Source organism: Mycothermus thermophilus (genome assembly GCF_041956435.1).
Source record: "Mycothermus thermophilus strain CBS 625.91 unplaced genomic scaffold VTJ04scaffold_1, whole genome shotgun sequence".
NCBI lineage: Eukaryota > Fungi > Ascomycota > Sordariomycetes > Sordariales > Chaetomiaceae > Mycothermus > Mycothermus thermophilus.
In genome coordinates, this window is record NW_027191427.1 from 1,814,365 (window position 1) to 1,834,749 (window position 20,385).

The window sequence follows — 20,385 nt, forward strand, 5'->3', positions numbered from 1 at the left end:
TTAAAAGTCGTCTAGGATTGAAACGAAACCGATCGCAGGGAATCCAAGTGTGTTGATGGCTATCAAACAGACAGTGGTTCGCTGCTCGACAGGGTGCAGTCGGTGGATGAGCGGGCGGCTGCGACGTGAAATGTCGTGGATTGCTGGATCGCAAGAGTCGACGTCTAGACTAGAAGGAAAAAAGAAAAGAATCAGAGAATATGACAGTGCAAGTGGTGTAAGAGGGCACAATGCACTTTGGCTGCAGAAGAGGCGAGGGGTATGGTGTAGTCCTCTCTGCGATATGGACTCTTGGAAAAAGGAGAGAAGGGAAGAAGGGGGGAGGCGACGGTCGGAAGAAGGGATCGCAAGAGGCAGGCAGGGCGGGCGCTGGGGGGTTTAATGACTTTGGACTGTTGCTGGGCTCTGGCGGGCTCTGGCGGGCTCTGGCTGGCTGTTGAGCAGGGGCCCAGGATGTGCGGCCAATGGGAGAAGGGCTGCGGAACCTGGTGGAAAGTGGGGCCCAAGAGGGTTGCGCTGAGCGCAGGGTTACGCCGTGGATGGCGGATCCGCGAAAACGGGGAAAGAGCTGGAGCACGAGCCACTGGACGGGTGAACGGTGCAATGGGCAACCACCTTCCACGTTCCGCGGGAAGAAGCTCGCTCGCTTCCTGTCGTCATCCAACTCGCAGATGCTTTTGGTTTTTGCAGAGGGAAACTCTACAAGCTCAAGTTCGACTGTCGTCGATATGCGGCTCTGTCGTACGCAAGCGTTACGCTCCATTTCCTTAATTCTGATTTTTTGTGGTTTATTTGGAAATAAGCATGAAATTGTTTCCTGTCACCTTCCAACCAACGGCATCAAGCCGTTACTGAGCGAAAATGGGGCAAAAAAATCTTGTGAGGAGAGACAGGGCTGTCTCCCACCGCTCTCCGGCGACTCGGACATGTCCAGAATTGCCGTCATTTTCCAGGTCCTCAACTCCGGACACATCACCTTGTTGGCCATTTACTGTGAAATAGCCCGAGACAATGGCATAGTTAAATACGGATAATCCCGTGGGCTCCTGGGGCTTAAAGACCCGTGGTCGCCAGGTTCATCAACAATCCAAGGGCCATGCAGCAACCTTCTTGACCTCGCCGTCCGGGCTGCCGGCACGCAGGGTAACACCATCGCATCTCGCTGACGGTCCCAGTTCTAGATTCCCTGCTTGAAAAAGCCGATGCCGATGGCGAGGCGGCGGCGGCGCAGGGTGGAGGACAACGGCTCGCCTCTTTTTCTTGACCTCACAGCCCGACTGATCGATCCGCGATGCACTGACCCCCATGTTCAGTGGGTTCTTCCTGAGTAGTGTAGGATGCCAGACCCATGGTGGGTGAAATCACGGCGTGAGCCGGTCGCTCTCATCGCTGGCTCGGCAAACGTTGCCCCCTGCTCCCATGTCTGCTTCCACCAAGGTCCACAGGCAAGCATTCGGCCGACGTTCACTAACCGGTACCTTACAGTAGGAACGGCAGCCGAAAGCAGGACATCGTCAACCGGCTTTACACATCAACAAGACGATGATGATGAGCTGGCTGACATTGCTTGGTGTTCTTGACGCGCGCTCACTTGACGCGAAACTGCTCGGCCTAAATGCGGCAATCGTCCGCCTCACCATTGGGTATCGAAGCCGTCTGTGGCGCCCAGTCAAAGGTGCCCCTCATCAACTGCCCATTCGCGTGGTGCATTTCCCCATGCATGGTTCGCCCTGAAGCACTGGCCCAGAGCACTTGGGCCTGGGGAAGAAGCGCTCTCTTGGGAGAGCTAAACCCAAGCTACCCACCCGGCCGGAGGTGGCCAGTTCTGCAGGCCAGTTGCTGTGTCTGCGTAAACCTACTGGTACAGGACAGAGGTTTTCCCAGAGCAAGCTGACCAAAATGGTGGCCCTACCAAAATATCTCCAGTTTTGCCTTGACAAATGCGTGCCTCGTCAGCCCGCAACCCTGATTGGGCATGTAGCCGGACAGTCCCGCCGATGTAGCGCTGTAATTTTTCGACAGCATGCGACGTGGGAGCATACCACCCTCTGGCTGCCATATCTGGTGTCTTTCATTTCGGAGCAGGTGCTGGTGAGTGAGAGCAAAGGAGTGTATTCACTACCATCGCCTCACAATTGTTGCGGTGTGCAACATGAGGTCCTTCGCGAGGGTTAACCCTCGTGGCGGAAAACTACCGAGAGATCTGGCTGAGGTCCAGAGTCATGGAAACCGTTGTTCCCTCGTGGCAGGGGTAAGGTCCCAATGGAAGCGCGATCGTGCAACGCTGTTGAGGATCCTGTTCACAAACCTGCTCCGGGGAGAAACGCTTCTTCAGTTGCGGCATCACCATTACACATAGCACACGACGTAACACAACCGGCTTTCCTTTTCCCTTCTACTATCCCTTCGGTTACGCCACCCTGGATCCCCAAGCAGATGAAATGTCGACAGCCACGCCTTCAAAGCACAATCACAATTCTCGCCCCTTTATTCGACCACCTGTGCAGCTCACGAGGGGCAAGTTGGCTGTGCCGCCGGCTTGCCTTGCCTAAACCCCGCCTTACTTACCTAGTAGCTTTTCATCTCACCAAACCTGTCACTCTGCATGGTTTCCACCCGTCGACACGGCGGCGGCGGGCGGGCGAGCGGGTGTGAGTGGAAGAAGGATGTGGAGGCGGTGTCCAGCCACAGCAACGAAGTGAACAACAACAAAGCAGAACCCCGCCCCCTGGTCACATCTGAAACATGCGTCAGAAATAGCTCACAGCACCCAGACCCACACCAGGCGGCTGCTTGGCGACATTGGGCAGAGAGAGGCCGGCTTGGCAGAGGCCATGGATGATGGATTGGCTGCTGGCTGACAACCAGGCACAAGACAGCGCAGGGGCCTTTTCGCGCATTCCATTGCCAGATCTGTGTGTTCCGTCACGTGGGAAGACGACGGTGGTCTTGGTGACCGTTGGCTTGGTGATGGTCTTGTTGCCTACGCTACCTCGCTTGGACGACGGCCATGTCCAATGTTGGCAAAGGTTATTTGGCTTCCTCACGAATAGGTACCTACCTACCCGTTGGCATCCATATGTAAAAAATGCGCGGAATTTGCCCGCGCTGACATCCTCACCACCCAGCGGGGAAATGAAGGCCAAAAGCCGGCCAGAGTGACAGCTCCCGCGCGCCTGCGTGACGAGCAAAAAGCTGCCTTAAGGCGTGCCTCCAAGTTCCACTACCTGTCATCCCGTTTCCCGTTCGGCACAGTCTCTCCGGCGGGGTTATGCTGGATCTTGTCAGTTCTGTCGTCACAGAAGAAGCAAAAAAAACACACAAAAAAGCCTGCCAATGCCGATCAACAACCTGCCCGCCACCGCACCGTTCCATCCAGATGGGGGGCCTTGGCCCTGGCGGAACGGGCGGGGACGGGACGGTTAGGAAGGGGATCCCCCATGCCAGAAAGCATTCTGAAACACGAGAGCTGTCTGTTTCAGGAGGTCACTCGTCTTTCATCACTTCCCTCTCTGTCCTCTGCCCCGCGCGGTAGGGCCGGCCAGGGTCCGGATCTCGGGGCCCGGCATGACAACAACGACAACGACTACGACGTCAGTGGGTAAAGGGACGAGAGGTGGCAATGAACGAACGAACAAGGCCATACATAGATAGGCTCGTCGGTCATGGTAAGGCGATCCCCCGTCGTGTGGTTTGTTGTAGATTAGCCTGGCTGGCTCTCTTCGGGTTTCCCGGTTGAATCCTGGCATTGTTCCCATTGCTCCCTCGGTTCGTACGGTAGATGTGAGGTTGTATCTTGGACCCCCTGGCGCTACGGTTCGGAGATCTCGACAGGGTAAGTACATTGAAATTGCGGGCTGGAAACATATGGGAAGTTGAAGCGATAGTGAGGATGGGCGGCAGGATGGCGATGTCACTTGATGCCCTGGGGGTTGGAATAGTCCAGCGTCGACTTGCTCTGCGTGAATTAACTCTCAGACAAGCCAGAATCTTCATCTGATATCCCGGGCTGTTCCCGGATCAGTCAAGAAGACACCTGGATAGAATCCAGCTTGTCATGCACAACATCCAGATGGTCACCATGAGCTGTGATCTTCCAAATCCTCCACCCATCCATCCATCATGGCGGAGCAGGTTTCATCCACAACACCAAGCACAAACCAAGCTCAACGCTCGCGCTTCGTGCAGCCGTCCATCTAGTCCATCTACCCCATCGACGGACTTGTGTGACCTCAGACCCGTAGTTGAGCGATACGCACTCGGGACTCTTGATGCGGGGAAGCCCTCGTGGCGGGTCATCTTTTACAACCAAGGAGATGGAGTTGAACCTCCCTAAGACTCTTTGATTGGCGGCCTCGAGGCTCCCATGGGAAGGCTAGACGAGGGGTTGCTTGAGAGAAAACAAGTCGGTCACGCACATATGTTGCGTAAATAGTATCCCAGAATAGCAGCCCCAAGGCCTCGAGACATGGCCGCAGATTGTGATCTCAACCAAAGAACCAGTCCCTCATCGACCGCCAAGATGGTGGTCGGTACCAAGCAGACCAAGTAGTTCTCTCGTTGTCTTACCACTTGTGGTGTTGCCTGCCGAAGCGAGGCCTGTTGTGAAAGACAATGGGAATTTCCGCCCTCACACTTCTCTAGATTACCCTCGATTGTTCCCAGAAAAGATACAGGTGAACACGAGCTGAGTGACTGAGCAAGCGGGGGCCGCAGACCAAATCCAACCAGGACGACCCAGGCTTGTGGGACTGAACCTATCAGCCGAGGAGCGTGCTAGCGGTGGCGCGAAAGCGATCCAAAACCCCAATTCTGGGATCACTTGAAAGCGTCTACGGACTTAGGTAAGTAGTAGCTAAACATTTCCATGATCGCAGCCGGGATCAAGTTCCAGGCGTTGTTGTGTTCGATTGTCCACAGCACACATCCAATTCCTGCAGCCACTGTTCACACCCATTGCGACATGAAACACATCAACAAGACGCACCAAGATGTGGTGGATCTCGAAACAAGCCCTCCACCACGGGCTGGGCAGCTCTCCACCATCCACGGCGTGGAAAGCGCCGGGCGGGAGGGGCTGCGCGCGCCGTTCCTGGGACCTGCAGCTTCGATTGGTGTGCCTGGCAGCGTGCATGCGGCAGGGGCGTTACTTTTTAGGTTGGTTCCTGGCTTCGGCTGGGATGTGGAGGCGAAAACAAAGAGAGATGGACAAATTGTGATGTCTCTTCCCGTCAACAACCGTCAACAACACAACGTTGTTTTTTTCCTCATGCACAAACAAAAACAAGAAGCGAAAACACATCCATATTCGCCAAAGGTTGCAGGCTCGCGCATCGCGTTCCCACCCATGGGATCACGTCCCCCCATTCCCTCGCAGTCTTGGATGCAACTTCGCGATTCCCGAGCAGGCAAGGCCGGGATGACGCTCGGGCTCTCGTCGGCAACCTTGAGCTGCAGGGGCCGTGGGTGTGGTGACGTGAACAATTATGGGACCTTGTCCGCTTGGATGGCTGGCAGGATGGATGGATGGATTTGACCACCGGACCCCGGCCGGCCGAGGACACCCTGGATGTCTTTCCTTTCGGCTCGGACTTGCCAGGAAGGGCAACGGCTTGGTTGCCGAAGAATCCACTTGTGGAGGAGCCCAGCTTGTCCCCGCGCGTTGGGTGCCATGCAGAAGTCCGAAACAAGCGCCGTTGGGGTTCCAAGGTGATGCTCGGTGACCCGGGCAGCAGACAGGGGGCGTGGGGTTGGGTGGATGCAAGCTTGAGAGCCACCTCAGCTTCTCCCAGCCCCTGAAAGAGGGGACATGAAACTGGACCGATTTGTCGCAGCTTTTTCCAGAAGAACGGTTCGCGCGGAGCGGTGACCGCTTCAAGACAATGGCGGACGGCCCGGCCGACCGTGCCGACCGGCTGAGTCTGCTGTTTGAGGACGACAGGTCACAACAGATAAGCAGTCATGCTTCGGGATGTCTTCAAGTTAGGGATCGGGGCGGTGGATGCAGTCCTTCCAATGGCATTGCCAACGTTGCGGTCATCACCGACACAAAGCGAGGCTCGAAGATGACTAGAGCCGGACCAGAACGGGCAAACAACTCGGGGTGCCATGGTGCGTTGGTTCGGTTGCTGTGAGCGAGCGAGCAGGTTGACCGCCGTGCAGCTTTGCTGTCCGGTGCTCCACGGCACGAACACGAACAGGGGATGGTGATGGGGCCGTCATCAAAGGCAAACGTGGGGAGCAAGCAACGGAGAGATCTGTGCGTCAGTTGTAGACCAGCTTCAAACCTTCAGGCCCCCACAACATTATCTGCAAATGGGGAATGGAAAAATGTCCGAACGTTGTCGCCCGCCCGGGATGCGAGAGCGACTCGACCGACCAACCAACCGACCGACCGACCATGCCTGGCCGGGACCAGTGTTGATGGATCTGGATCTTCGCGCAAGGGCTCCCCTTGCGTTCGGTAGGCTTCGCCTGTGCTGCTTCGAGCCCGTTTGTTCACCACGTGGGCTTGAAGTCCCATCACTACTCTGTACCTAGCCCGAAATGACGATGTTCTGGAAGTCCTGACCAGACACCGGTCTCTCGTGGAGACGACCGGGCTTTCTTTAGGCCATCGTTAGCGTTGTCGTCTTGCTTTGAAGATTTCCCCTAGCTCTTATGCGGCTCTTCAGCCGCCAGGAAGGTAAGAATTGACAACGGCTTTGTCCTCGTTGAAGCACGGCGTCAATGGACCCCTCCTTTTCAACAAAGAATCCACAATCCAGCCGCGTCGTCGTTCGTCCCTCCCAGCGACCTCGTCCCCCAGCCCCGCCAGAGATCAAAGATCGCCATTCTGAAACAGCACCCATGGTGGCATGATCTGCTGCTACGGCTGGGCGTGACCGACGGGGGGTTCAGGATGGCAGGCGGATACGTAATTCTTCTCTTTACTTGTTGCTCCCCCTCCCTGCATGCTGCACGGCACAAGGAACCTTGACCTTTGGCGAAGTTGGTCGTTCAACGGATGGCAGCTTGGTAAGACGGTGGCGCCCAGCCCAAGTCGAGCCGTTGTGAGTCGTGGAGGGGCGAGATGAGATGGCTGGCAACTCATCGATGAGATTGCTGCGCTTTTTGTCAGGGATCATGGTGTGTCCTACTCCGTATAGATGCCTTCTTCGCCACCATGACTGGCGTGACGTAGCACGTATGTTGGTCGACGCATGGCAAAGTCAGGAAACTCTGCGGGACCCGGCCGTTGATCGGGTCATCTGGGGCGCTGGACCTCCGACTGCCACGCCGAACGGAGACGGGGAACGGGACGGCATGAAGCAGTTGGCGCCGTGATGCCGTGACTGCGCCGGGCAGAGCGCCTACCCGTCGGACTCGACCGCTCGAGTTTTGCCTATGATGGATGAGGAGACGATATTTGTCCGGTGGACTATGCACCTCTGTGCTTTAGACGGCCTGGGATATTTGGAATATCTCAACAGCACGACAGGAACAAAGGCGTTGCTCCCATCTCTTGACTCGGCTCGTTGTGTTGACTCCATCCCACACCGGCTCTCCTTGCCGGACGCTACCATTTCCCCATGCCAGATACTACGTATAGGGTCCCATAATCCATCCAGCCCAGTAAAACACCAAGACCCAGCAAGATCCGCGCGTTGGGTTGCACCCAGGGATGATCGTCCCGAGAAGCAGGCCATGGCCGGCGACGATGATGGCATCCTAGGACCATCTTCGTCCTCTGCCTGGGGGACCCTGCTCGCATCCCCCAAACAACCCGTCCCGAGCGGGAAGAAGTGATGCTATCTCGATAGACGAAAACGATCGCACAGCCCCTTGGCCGTGTTTGAAGTCGCCGTATCAGGCATGAGACTGGGCCGTCCGCAACCGCATTGGGGAAGCTACCCGGCGCAGTGTTTCATGCTCTCCTACCTTGCTGGGCAGTGCGGTTCTTGGTTGGATCTGCTCAAAGGTGCTTGAGCGTATCTAGGACTAGCTTCACCTGTTTGCAACCCTTGATGAGTTACTGGACTCTGTCAGATCCGGTTGCCGAAGCTTGTTGGGCTGAGCAGTTGGTACAGAGTCGCAATCAGCAACGGCAAATGGAGTGTTGAGGGATGATTCCAGAACATCTTGAAACAATCTCCTAGGTAAGGTCTTCTTCCTCACCGCCGGGATGTGTGTGAGAAAGGGACAATGACCAAGATGGTTAGCTTGGATCAAGTTAGAAATCTTCCGATGGGCCTGTTGATAGTGGACAACGGTAAAATCCGGGAATCTGGAACTTGTGGATATTGGACCAGGAGTTCAGGAGCGATGAGTGACCTGGAGGTCATAGTATCCTGGACCGAATGATATCAGATCGAAGGGTGTCTGTGAAGTGAAGTTGGATGGGCATAAAGTATCAAGATGGCAAGACATGGCACGGCTCTTCGTGACAACGGCGAATCATCAATCCACATCTCAGAACATCAGGTAGAACTCAAAAGTTTGGTGGTGGATATTAGAACCGTAGGAGCATCACAGAGTCAATTCACTACCCAGACACCCGCTAAACAATCCCCCGCAACTCCTTCTCCATCGCTTTCAACTCCTCCCGAACCTTGGGGCAATAATGCTTCCGAAGCAACTCTCCTTCCCAGACGGTCGTCGTGAACGGGTTGCTCCCCTCAACCGTCTCGGAGAGAGGTTTATAAGTTCCATCACCCTTGCGTTCCTCGGTGTTCCACAAGGCGCTCACCTTGCGACCGTGGGTGCGCAGAACGTCATGCAACAGACCCAACACGGCCTGGCACGACTTCTCAGGCACCTGGAGTGACAGAGTCATGAGCTGTTTCGTGAAGGCCGCGAGGCGCATGGGGGGGACCGAACGGATGTTCCACGGCGGGAGGAGGACGCTGGTGAGGCAGCGCAACAGGAGGACGGTGGTGGTTTGAAGGTTGACCTTGTTGTTGCGGCGTTCAGCGGCGGGGTTGCCGGAGGAGGTGTCGTTGGGGTCGATGAGATGAAGAGACTTGGCACCGAGCTCCAAGTCCGGATTTACCGAGAGACTCAGCAGGCTGCGGTAGAGGTTGGTGATGAAGAAGGAAAGATCGAGGTGAAGGTCGGAGCGGGCGTTATGAGCGTCCTGGCCTTCGAGGAGGGCGAAGGCTGTGACGGTGCAGAGGAGTGCTTCTCTGCTCGTGTCACGGACCGTGGACAGTTCGTCGTCCTCTTCTGCAGTGCCGTTCGGCTCCCCATCCTCTTCCTTCTCGGCGAGATCGGTATCCCGGATGAGATCCTTGAGGGCCTCAAGGAGGTCGCCAAAGAAATCCTGGTTGATAAGGTGCGCATATTTGGCAAGTCCCTCAAGAACAGCACCCATGAGGTGCGGCGTACGGGCCTTCAGGATCCGGAAATAGGTAGCAAACACCATCTTCAAAATTTCGGACTGCATCCTCTCCCTTTCCTCATGGCTGACCGTGGCATCGGCCAAGGCCATCACCTTTTCAACCTCCTTTTGCTGCTTGAGTAGTTTGCGCTCCCGCTTGGTCCGGAAAACCTTCTTCACCTTAGGCTTCTTGCCCTTGACCTGATCCCCAGGGCGACTGACACTGTCGTTCGAGCCCTTGCCGACGAACTCTGACAACAATCGCAGATGCAAAAACAAGTTGAGGACGCTCTCGTCAATCCGATACTCCTTGGCCTTCATCATTTTGGTCAGGAGGGAAACAGCCTCCATGGATGCGTTGCCCTCCTCATCCTCCCGGAAGAGAGTCTCCAGAGCCTGCCGACATCTGACGAAGTCCTCGTCTACCTTGCGGGTGCTCAGTTTCCTCACGAGGATCCGCAAGAGGTCGCCGCGGAAATTGAAGTGAGGAACGGCATTGACAAGGGTGCAAGCGCAGGTGAAAGCAATGCTCGATATGGGCTGCGCTCCTTTCCTCGTCTCTGTAACCGGAGAAGATGCGTGCTTGGCCAGAGTGCTGATGTAGTGCTTGTAGCCGGTCACCAGAGCCTGTTCGTATGTCCGGAGGCGTCGAACTTCCTTGGACAGCTTCTCGCCGGGTTCCTCAGATTGTGGTCGTATCCTGTACCCAGGAATGACGTCCTTGTAAACAGTCATCTGGGTGACAATGCAGAGCTTTTGGATAGCGAGGATTGGCGACTCTCCAATCCGAGCAAGAGCCTTGAATGCGCCCGGGTGTTCCTCCGGTTCCTCGTTCAACTGCGTCGCGATCTTGGCAAGCTCTTCCTGGGCCTTGATGATCTCTTCCCGCTCCGAGATCTTGGGCTGTTCGGGAGCGGCCTCCTTGGGTTCCTCATCGACGACGGCCTCATCCCCAGAACTGTCGAGCCAGTCGGCATCGCTCGCAATTGACTCGACATCGTCCTGGACCTGCCATGTCCCTTGTGCCGTTTTCACAGGAAGTCGACCAGCTTCGCTGTTCTTCTTTGCTTCTTTCTTCTTGGCCTTCTTGGATTTGTTTTCGTAGGCCTCTTCGAGGTTCCAGCTGGCGGCGCTCTTGAAGAAAGCTTTCTGCAGTTTGGCGTCGCGATCGGCGGAGTCGGAGGGATCTTCGCCAGGAGGAGTTACCCTCCTCCTCTTAGAGGGACGGGAAGCCATTGAGTTGTGTGCTGGACTTGGGGAGGAGTCTGTCTGTCGGTGTTGGTCTCTGGGGTTTGGTTCAATGTTGTTGCAGCAGCTTGCACCGAACTTTTTTCTTCGGCTCTTGGAGAAATCAAGCTGTGACCCACCAAAGACCCACACAAACTGGCTTATCTACCATGTTTGATTGGCCACAGCTATCTTATCAGCCCCGCCATCCTGGGACCCAGCAAAATTTCTGGGTTCTCTGCTGCCATCAACAGTCGCGACTGGAGACGAAAAAAGTCCAGACAACAAGCACCTGCGTGTGGACAGCGACCGGCCAAACTTTTCCACGCCCGCACCCTTCCAGACTTGACTCATCTCGACGGCGCCAAGCCTAGGGATTGCTGTCTTACTGGCACTTCGAATGCGAGATCCGGCGGTTGCGGATCGAATTCAGCGCTCTGTCCTGCGCCGTCGCTGTTGTCGTTCTGTCGCTGTGTCGGTCGCGGACTTTCGTTCATTCAGCACAACCGCCTCACACGCACCTTCACACATCCTCATAACCGAAAGCGAAACTGAATTGACCAAGAATTAACGATGACGACGTCACTGGCCGCGCAGCTGGCGCAAATCGCCGCCAACTCGCGGACCAGCTTGAACGTCAAGGCTCTCAAGGCCAGTCACTCCAAGTCCTTGATTTGGGAGCCCCGGGTGGCTGCCGGCCAGACCTTCACCGAGATATATCGAGCATGCCATGAAGGCTTCGAAGAGCTCTGCCACTTGGATGCACGATTTTCCGTCTTCGGCAATACTCTCTTCAGCGAGCAGAGCCAGGAAACCGACCGGGTCCAACTCAATGCCGAAGAGAATGCGGCCCTCGACAAACACATTACGTCCTTCCTTCACCTGGTTGGCAGCCGGCTGCGGCTTATGCCAGCAATTAAGGCCATTGAGTGGCTCATCAGACGGTTCAGGTAAGGCCTATCCGTGCTTGCAGAAAGGCCATGACATTTCTGACCAGGATTCATACAGGATACATGAATTCAACACCGCAGCATTGATTACCACATTCTTGCCCTACCACACCATTCCGGCCTTCGTCACACTTCTCTCTATTCTCCCAGCCAAGATTCCTATCGAGTACAGGTTCTTGGATCCCTACATCCGGTCCCTGACCGCGCCTCCGAGGGCTGCCATCGTCAGACAGGCCATCGACCGACCAGAACTACTTTCCATCGTCTCTCAATATACCCTCGAGTCATGCCGGGCCAAGCAGGAGTACCCGGGGTTGGTGTCTTTTTGGGGCGGCATCATGGCTGAGGCAGTCAATGGCATGCTTGACAAGATGCGGTCAGGCCGGAGGAGCATCCAGCTGGAGAATGACCATCTTCTTCTCCAGCAGGTGGGACCGGTATTGAGTGAGGCCATGACCATGAAGGACTCTCCGGGCCTCCAGATTGCCAGTTATATGATAGTGTCGATCCTCGCTGCGAAAGGCAGCCTTAACGATGTCGCTCTCGCCGCCTTCATGGAGCAGCTTGTGCATGGGTGGACTGTCGATACCTACCGACCAGGTCTCGTTTGTCTCGCCATCCTCGCCCAGCATCGATCTGCCAAGCAGGTTTCCAGCCGCATTGCCAAGGCGCTCATCAAGGTCCCAGATCTCGTCCCTCTCCTGGTCGAGATCGGCCGTCAGCACAGAGTTGACAAGCTGGCCAATGGCCTGTCCCTGGCCTTCATCGATAGACTCTCCAAGAAAGGCGACGTCCGGAGTTTGCCAGTCGTCATCGCCCTTCTCCACTCCAACCTGCTTCAGGAGAGGCAAATTAAGGTCATTTACAAGTCTCTGCTTTTGGCCGCCCACAAGGTCAATGACGATGTTGATGAAGATGGACTCATCCGCAAAGAGCTGGGTTCATCCCTTGTTTCCTTGTCTCAGGCAGGAGGTACTACCGGAGATGCCATCAGGGCCGCGCTCCAGGAGATCGAGTTCGATATTGAGGAACTTGAACTCAGGTTGGGGGCAGCAATCCGACCAAAACTCGCCATCGAACAGCAATCAGATGACGCTGAGGGAGAAGCGAAGCCCAAGCTCATCGACGAGCGGCCGGACATCGACTCTCTCATCGAAAAGATCGCGAAACTGGAGACGTCATTAAAATCCTGCCTGTCCCTGGATTCTAGGCCCCTGTTTGACGACCTCTGTGCGGTCTTCCTGTCCGCAGCGACAACCGAGGAGGGTCTGCAAAAGTTCGATACGGCGCCGGTTCTTAGCCGATCCGTGGCTCCGGACAACTCCTTTTACTTCAGCTTTTACGTGCGCGTTTGGTGTGGGCCATACCCGGCGCTGGCCAAGGTGGCTGCACTTGGGCGTGTCAAGCTTCGGCTCAAGGAGAAGGACTGCACAGACAAAGACTTCCAGGCCCTTCTCCCCTACGCAGTCGTGGCTCTGAGCGATCCAGCGAGGAAGGTGCGTCGGGCGGCTGCCGATCTCGTTGCTCTTCTGGCATCATTGCTCAAGAAGGCTTCATCGTCATCCAGAAAACCTTGGGCTGCAGACCTGTACGGCAAGGCGGGTCGGTGGAGTGCGGTCGACAGCAGTGCCATGAAATCCTTGGCTACTTCTGTGCTGGTTCCATGCCTGGAGGAATCTGTTCTGCACGAAGGCCATGTCATTGCAGCATTGGTCAGCGCATTGCAGGGCTCGAAGGGTTCTTCCGCTGGCGAGGGTGAGAAGAAGCACTTGTCACACTCTACGAGGCTCTCCATCCTGCAGTTCCTCTGTGGCCATGCCACGGAGACACCGTTGCTTACCGTCAAGCTTCGCCTGCTCAAGGTCGTGAACGAGATCCGGAGTATCTCGGGCACTTCGCGCACCGACCTTCTGTTGTCACTTCTCCACTGGTGGGCTGGGCTGAGCCAGGAGGAAGCTTCTGCCCGGGCTGCAGCCGAGTCTCTAGACGAGACGCTCATTGATGAAGCGGTTGTCGAAGTCGTTGTTGCGAACCACAAGGACGGCCTCGAGACGTTCTTCACACTGGTCAACGATCCCGCCATCGTTTCTCGGCCCAATTTTGCCAAGGCGATTTTCGCTCGGATCGTCAAGATTTGGCCGTCCATGAAGCCGGACGCTAAGCTGACAACCGCTCGCGCCATGTTCAAGCTCACCCAGTTGTTGCCCTCATCGGAGAACGGGATCATCATCACGGAGGCCGCAGAACTCTTGCGGAAGGTTGAACTGACAACCGAGGTTCTGTTTGATTTCCTCGACTCCCTTCAGGACGACGTCAGACTTGCCACGGAAAAGCCTGCGAACAAGCGCAGACGTGTCAGCACGACGGAACCCAGCCGCGCATCGGCCATTCAGGGAAACAATCCCGAGCTCAAGGCTGCCGTGAACAAGACGACCTTTGTGTTGGAGCTCGTTCAGGAATCCGATCCTGTGAAGCACCCGGAGCTCTTGCCGAGTCTCTTCACCACCCTTTCCGACCTGCACCATCTCAGCACCCTCATTGGCTCCGAGCTGGGCTATCTTCAAAGCTTGGTACTGACCAGCTTGCTCGCCATGATGCCAGCGTATCAAGACTCCAAGGATCTCAAGATCGATCCGTCGGTCGGTCACGGAGATGTCCTGGCCACGTGCATCCAGAAGTCCTCCAGTCCTGCTGTCACCAACTCGGCATTGCTCTTGGTGGCTAGCTTGGCTCGGACGGCGCCGGATGTTGTGCTGCAGAGCGTCATGCCCATCTTCACCTTCATGGGCAGTTCGGTGCTCAAGCAGGGTGACGATTATTCGGCCCATGTCGTCAATCAGACCATCAAGGAGGTCATTCCGCCCCTCATTGAGACATTCCGCAAGAGGGGCCGGAATGTGGTGTCCAGCACGAAGGACCTCCTCGCCAGCTTTGTCACGGCTTACGAGCATGTTCCTTCGCACCGGAAGCATGATGTCTTCCTCTCTTTGGTCCAGAATCTTGGGCCGGAAGACTTCCTGTTTGCGGTTCTTGCCATGTTCGTCGACCGGTACGCCGCAACCGACAACATGATCGCGTTCACTATGCAAATGATCAGTTCATTCTCGGTGGAGATCCAGCTCCAGACCCTCATCAAGCTTGTGGACTTAATTGGAGATATCTTCAAGCCAAAGCCCACCTTGTCTGCTGTTCTGCTTGGTGGAGATGGGGCCGGCGAACCAGATAGTGTGAAGCTGGCGACCAAGCAGCTGAACCTGCTCCCACATCTCTTGGCGAACCGTCGTCTGAAGCGGGAGATCACGCAGTTGGCAGAGAGGGACGACATGGAGACGTTCAAGATTCGCGAGCTGTATGCTGCCCTTCTTGAGGGTATCCTGTCCCTGGCCTCGACGGTCAAGGGGAAGAAGGTCCTGTACAACCGTTGTGGGGACGCGCTGTCCAACCTCCTCAACCTGCTTTCGATCGCCGAGTTCATCAAGAGCGTCGAGGCGCTTCTGGACCGCCCCAACATTGGCCTGCGGCAGAAGGTGCTACGCGCGCTCGAGTTGCGCGTGGACAGCGAGGGCACTGGCGATGCCAAGTCGCGCGAGGCACTGCTTGCCTTCCTGCCGCAGCTCACCGCCGTCATCCGCGAGTCGGACGACATGAACTACAAGCACACAGCCGTAACATGCGTCGACAAGATTTCAGAGAAGTACGGAAAGAAGGATCTCGACGCCGTGGCTGCTGCCGCCGCCACCATTGCTGGAGACTACTGCCTCGGACAGTCATCACCAACCCTTCGGGTCATGGCTCTGCTCTGCTTGGCATCACTCGTGGATGTCTTGCAGGATGGCATTGTTCCGGTGCTTCCTATCGCTATCCCCAAGGCGCTGGGTTATTTGGAGGAGAGCTTGGCCGGCGAGGAGGCCGACACGGAGATGCATAATGCCGCCTTCGCCTTCATGGCGGCCTTGGCCCAGCACATTCCGTACATGATTACGGGCTCCTACCTCGATCGGTTGCTCACGCTGTCGAATGCCTCAGCGGCAGCGGAGTTGGATGACGAGTCTGTCAGCAATCGCAAGCACTGTCTCCAGTTCCTGGCCAAACTGGCTGAGCCGAAGGTTCTGTACAATGCCCTCAACCAGAACTGGGCGTCCGCCGCGAACCATGGCACATCGGTAAGTTTTGTTGGTTAACTTTTTCTTTTGAATTGGAAGTCAAGTGTTAACACCATGGCAGGCCGTTCGTGAGCTTTTGGACATCCTCGGCATGGCACTCGACAAGCACTCCAAGTCTGTTGTGTCAAAGAACGTGTCGTCGCTTTCGGCTGTGTTCCTCAATGCTATGGATCTGAGGAGGATGGTCGCTACTGGCCAAATCAATACGACTATCAGCCAAGCGGATCTGGACGAACTGGAGACCAAGACCAACGAGGACGCCCTCAAGATGATCTACAAGCTGAACGATGCTACGTTCCGACCAGTCTTCTCCAAGCTGGTGGAATGGGCCAGCACCAGCCTGCCAAAGAGCGACACTACTGGTCGTACGCTGCGCCTATATGCCGTTTACGGCTTCCTCGACGCCTTCTTCGGCAACCTCAAGTCCATCGTTACCAGCTACGCCTCGTACATCATCGAGAGCGCCACCAAGGTGCTCTCATCTGCCGACTTTTCGGCCGACCCCAATCAAAAGGCGCTCTGGAAGCGCGTCCTGCGCGCCCTCGCCAAGTGCTTCGAGCATGACCAGGATAGCTTTTGGCAGGCCCCAGCGCATTTCAGTGCCGTGGCGCCGGTGCTGGTAGCCCAATTCCTGCGGGCGGGCAGTCCCGGCATCGAGGCGACCGAGGAGCTGGTGCCTGCGGTGGTGGAGCTTGCAGCAGCGGCGGATTCGCAGGAGCATCACAAGGAACTTAACAGCGCGCTGCTCAAGCATCTGCGCAACGGCCAGGCTGCGATCCGCTTGGCGGTGATCAAATGCCAGCAGGCGTTGGCCAGCAGGCTGGGTGAGGAGTGGCTCCAGGCTCTGCCCGAGATGCTGCCGTACATTAGTGAGCTGCAGGATGATGACGACGAAGTGGTGGAGAGGGAGAACAGGAGATGGATTGTTGGGATCGAGGAGAAGTTGGGAGAGAGCTTGGACTCGATGTTGCAGTGAGATGTTGGTGCATGTGCAGAGTAGAATACAAGTACATATGGATTCTCGGTGTTTGGTTTGGACATAGGGAACTCTGTCATAATCAAGAACCTCATCAACCAGCAAGTTGCGTCATGGCTTTATTCTTGACTGTGGTCTAAGAGGACGAATAGCCCTGGCCTTGAAGGCCTGGTGACCGGCCTGAGTCGTCCATGCAACGTTCAAAACTCAAAAGCCAAAGTATGAATTATATCCATCTAAAAGAACCAGTGTTCCCCTAGGGTTGCCTATGGCTCTAAGAGCGACTGCAGAGTGACGTGACATGTACTCTCATATGCATTTGAGAGTCGGCTCTGGAGAACTGGAGGGGAAGCCCCTGAGGGCTGCATCGCCGGGTATCCCCACCCGTCAGGAACGGAGTCCTCAGTGGATGGCAAGTTAACCTCCGTCATGTCCTGAAAGTGCAGTGAGGCCGAAGCCAATGCACCGTTCTCACAGAGTAGAATATAATTGACATTTATGCAGATTTTTTGTTGTCGTCGACCGAAGCATGTGCTGGGCTTGGAAAGCTGCTTAGTCTGCTTAGCGCCCGAGGTGACGGGATAAGGGGGAACCTGGGCGCAGCACGTGGTTGGCCTGGCAAAGGGAGTTGTTCCCTAACAAATTCCTCCCCACACGATCGATCTCGAGGCTCGGCACGTTGCTGGGTCCCAGGTGCTACGCTAGCCGAGGCTCAACGACGGAACGGAGCAAATTGCGGCTTTCCCGGACTCCGGTCACCTGCACATGTCGTCGAGTCGTGCCATTGTTGTTGACTCGGACAGCAGACACGCGGAGTTCATCCAGTGTTAATTGAATTTCATCGACGGCCTGCTGTCATTCACGCTGTCTCGCTGTCTCGGGGGAACCTTCAAAACAACATCATGACCAAACTCTTCTGACGCGCCCACGACGATTCTTCCTTTTCATTCGTCCATCCCCCCCAGCCTCTCCGAGCAACAGCAAGACACCAAAACAGACACCGCCCACCTCTCCCGGCTCCCAGATCTGTCGCTGGCCCGACGACGATAGGTCGGCCGTCTGCATCCCACCCACATCACGGCCCACGAAAACAAACAAACGACAATAAAAACAATGTCATCAACAAACCGCACCCTCTACACCGCCGCCGACACCCTCGCCCAGTCGCGCGGCATCGCAGGACCCATGGCGTCCCTGTCGGGGGGCCGCAACCCTGCATCCGCGCACATTTCCAAGACCTACCGGCAGGCGTCGACGCTGTTCCTCACGCGCCGTCTACCCGAAGCCCTTTCGACCGTCTTGCCGCTGGTGACCCCGCCGCCGCCGCCGGCCGAGGGTACCAGCGAACCGCCTGAGCCGGCGCCGGTTGTCCGCGCGTCGAGGTCATCGAGGATCAAGGTCTGGAGCCTGTACCTGACGGTGCTGAACGCCATTGTCGAGCTGGGGTCCGACGAGGGCAAGGATGCGTTTGGCGCCCAGGAGTGGAAGGCGATTTGCCATAAGGTCAGGGAAGGAGAGGTTTGGGAGGAGGTGGTGAGGAATGGATATCACGGGGTTGAGGGGGATGTGGATGCCGAGGTGGTGATTAACTTGTATGTGTTCCGTCTGCTATCTCTTCCATTGAAACAAAACCCAAAACAAAACACTAACCCCCCATCGCAGAGCCACCCTCCTCCTCGCCCACGCCAAAACGCAAACCCTCAACCAAAAACGCCTCGAGAACTACCTCGCTGCTTCGCGCACCCCCAACCTCGACTCAATCCCGCAGGACCGCTTCTCCGAGTCGCCGCGCCGCTACCGCTCGCCCGCCCGCCGCAGCACCACCAGCGGCGCCGACACCCCGCGCGACCTCAACGCCCGCGTCAAGCTCCTCGAGCTCTACACATTGCACGTCCTCCCGCGCAACGGCGAGTGGGAGTACGCGCGCGAGTTCATCTCTGTCAGCCCCGTGCTGGACGACGAGCGGCGCGACGCGTTTCTGCAGGCGCTGGACACGCTGCGCGAGGAGCAGGAAGCAGCGGAGCGCAAGGAGGAGGAGGAGCGCCGCCGCCGGGAAGAGGCGATTCGGCGGGACATTGAGGAAGCGCGGCGGTTGCGGGCCGAGAACGAGGCGCGGGAGAAGCGGAGGTTGGAGGAGGAACGGGCGAAGCGCGAAGCTGCCGCCGCCGCTGCGAAGGCGACCAGCACGGAGGACTTTGGCGTCGAGAATCCGCCGGCTCCGCCACCTGCTAGGAGAGGGACGCCCTCGGCGAGGAGCACGTCAAGGGGGTCGGCAAGGTCGTCGTCGAAAGCTTCGGGACCGGTGGCGAGGAGAAGTGGTGGCTCCGGGTCGGGAGTCGCCACCCCGACCATCATGTCCCGGGCCATGATTGTGCTGCGGAACCTTCGGGTGCTCGTGGACGAGGTGGCCTCGGCGTTCCGCATGAACCCGTACGTCGTGATGCGCATGCTGGCGTTCGTCATGGGCCTCCTGCTGCTGCTCAGCCGGAAGAAGGTGCGCGAGCGCGTGGCGAAGGTGATTGGCGTCGCGTGGGCCAAGGTCAAGGCCACGGCGGGTATGGGGACGAAGGTTAGCTATATTTGAGAATGCCACTACCATATATATGGTGGATGGATACGGTACCTAAGGCTGAAGATGGATAGGGGGTATAATTGTTTCCTTTGTCTCAAGACGGTGGTATTAGGGAGGGTTGGTTTGTACTGTTTTTCTTTTCCTTTGTAGAACAACATGACGATGTAATAGTACTATCAGTATGATTCGCGATGGTATCAGGCATTGAGCAATGTGTGGGTGATGCCGCAGTCGAGTTCCAACCGAACGATTTCAAACACTATCCCCCAGTTTTACCCTGAACTCCGCAACGCCACTGACCCATGTTCATCGAGAGGGTCAAGCTCAACAAACAGCCATGATGCTATTATATCCTTCCAACTAAGAAACCACCCAGCTAACCGCCCAGACCCGGGCCACCCAGTCACTAAAATGTTGTCCGATTTGTTTTTTTCTGGTAAAATAACTGTTGCGCGAGAAAGAACATCTGTCAGCAACCGGTCCACATCCATCTTCGTCGGGACAGGGAAGAAAACTTACATCCGTCCTCGAGCTGCCCAGGTTGATAATCTTGGGACAGCCGTCGCGATCCTTCTCGAGGCGGGTGCACTCGAAGCAGTAAAAGGCGTCCGAGATGCCCTCGCCGCCGCACACGACGCACTTGTTTTGGTAGTTGCCGAAGCTGCACTCGTCGCAGATGCGCACCAGCGTCGTCGGGCGCACGTACGAGTCGCACACGGGACACTTGCCGTCGCACTTGTCGCAGAGGCGGCCGATGGCAATGCCGGCTTGTTTGCGGCACATGACGAGATCGCTGGGAGAGGGAGAGATTGTTAGTCGATGTTATTTGTGTTTGTCAGAGTGGGGGGGTTGGGGAGGGACGTACGGATGATGGCGAGACATGGTGGTTGGGGATGTTTATTTGCCCGTAGAGGCAGGTTGGTTAGATGGGCGAAGCGCTGGTTTAGAAACGGAGAGTGTTGGTTGTGGTCTGGCAGAGTGTACGTAGTATGCGTTTGAGTTGAGGTTTGGAGCGTTGTCGCGGTCAAGATGCAGAAGACGCGACGGCAAGAAATTCATGGGCCGCAGACGTCACTGCAGCTTGGTCATCAGCCTCGGCGCCCTTTTCTGGCAGTTTCGGTGAAGAGGTGTCTAAGGGT

At 56.6% G+C, this 20,385-nt stretch overlaps 5 protein-coding genes across 5 annotated transcripts; 2 read left to right on the top strand and 3 right to left on the bottom strand.

Moving 5' to 3' along the window:
- On the bottom strand, positions 1–763 carry VTJ04DRAFT_666 (uncharacterized protein; the record flags this gene model as incomplete). The annotated part of the gene is made up of 2 exons (XM_069364903.1): positions 1–369; positions 746–763. 2 exons carry the CDS (start codon positions 761–763, stop codon positions 1–3), a joined length of 387 nt encoding a protein of 128 aa, XP_069223275.1.
- Positions 764–8,539: 7,776 nt separating this feature from the next.
- Positions 8,540–10,594, bottom strand: VTJ04DRAFT_667 (uncharacterized protein; the record flags this gene model as incomplete). Its single annotated transcript, XM_069364914.1, has 1 exon — positions 8,540–10,594. The coding sequence occupies one exon, from the start codon at positions 10,592–10,594 to the stop codon at positions 8,540–8,542; it is 2,055 nt and encodes a 684-aa protein (XP_069223276.1).
- Positions 10,595–11,158: 564 nt separating this feature from the next.
- On the top strand, positions 11,159–16,674 carry VTJ04DRAFT_668 (uncharacterized protein; the record flags this gene model as incomplete). Its single annotated transcript, XM_069364925.1, has 3 exons — positions 11,159–11,535; positions 11,594–15,698; positions 15,760–16,674. 3 exons carry the CDS (start codon positions 11,159–11,161, stop codon positions 16,672–16,674), a joined length of 5,397 nt encoding a protein of 1,798 aa, XP_069223277.1.
- A 1,113-nt stretch (positions 16,675–17,787) lies between these two features.
- VTJ04DRAFT_669 (uncharacterized protein) lies at positions 17,788–19,258 on the top strand (the record flags this gene model as incomplete). The annotated part of the gene is made up of 2 exons (XM_069364936.1): positions 17,788–18,266; positions 18,337–19,258. The coding sequence occupies 2 exons, from the start codon at positions 17,788–17,790 to the stop codon at positions 19,256–19,258; spliced, it is 1,401 nt and encodes a 466-aa protein (XP_069223278.1).
- A 394-nt stretch (positions 19,259–19,652) lies between these two features.
- VTJ04DRAFT_670 (uncharacterized protein) lies at positions 19,653–20,128 on the bottom strand (the record flags this gene model as incomplete). The annotated part of the gene is made up of 3 exons (XM_069364948.1): positions 19,653–19,691; positions 19,766–20,039; positions 20,112–20,128. 3 exons carry the CDS (start codon positions 20,126–20,128, stop codon positions 19,653–19,655), a joined length of 330 nt encoding a protein of 109 aa, XP_069223279.1.
- Between the last annotated feature and the right edge of the window lie 257 nt (positions 20,129–20,385).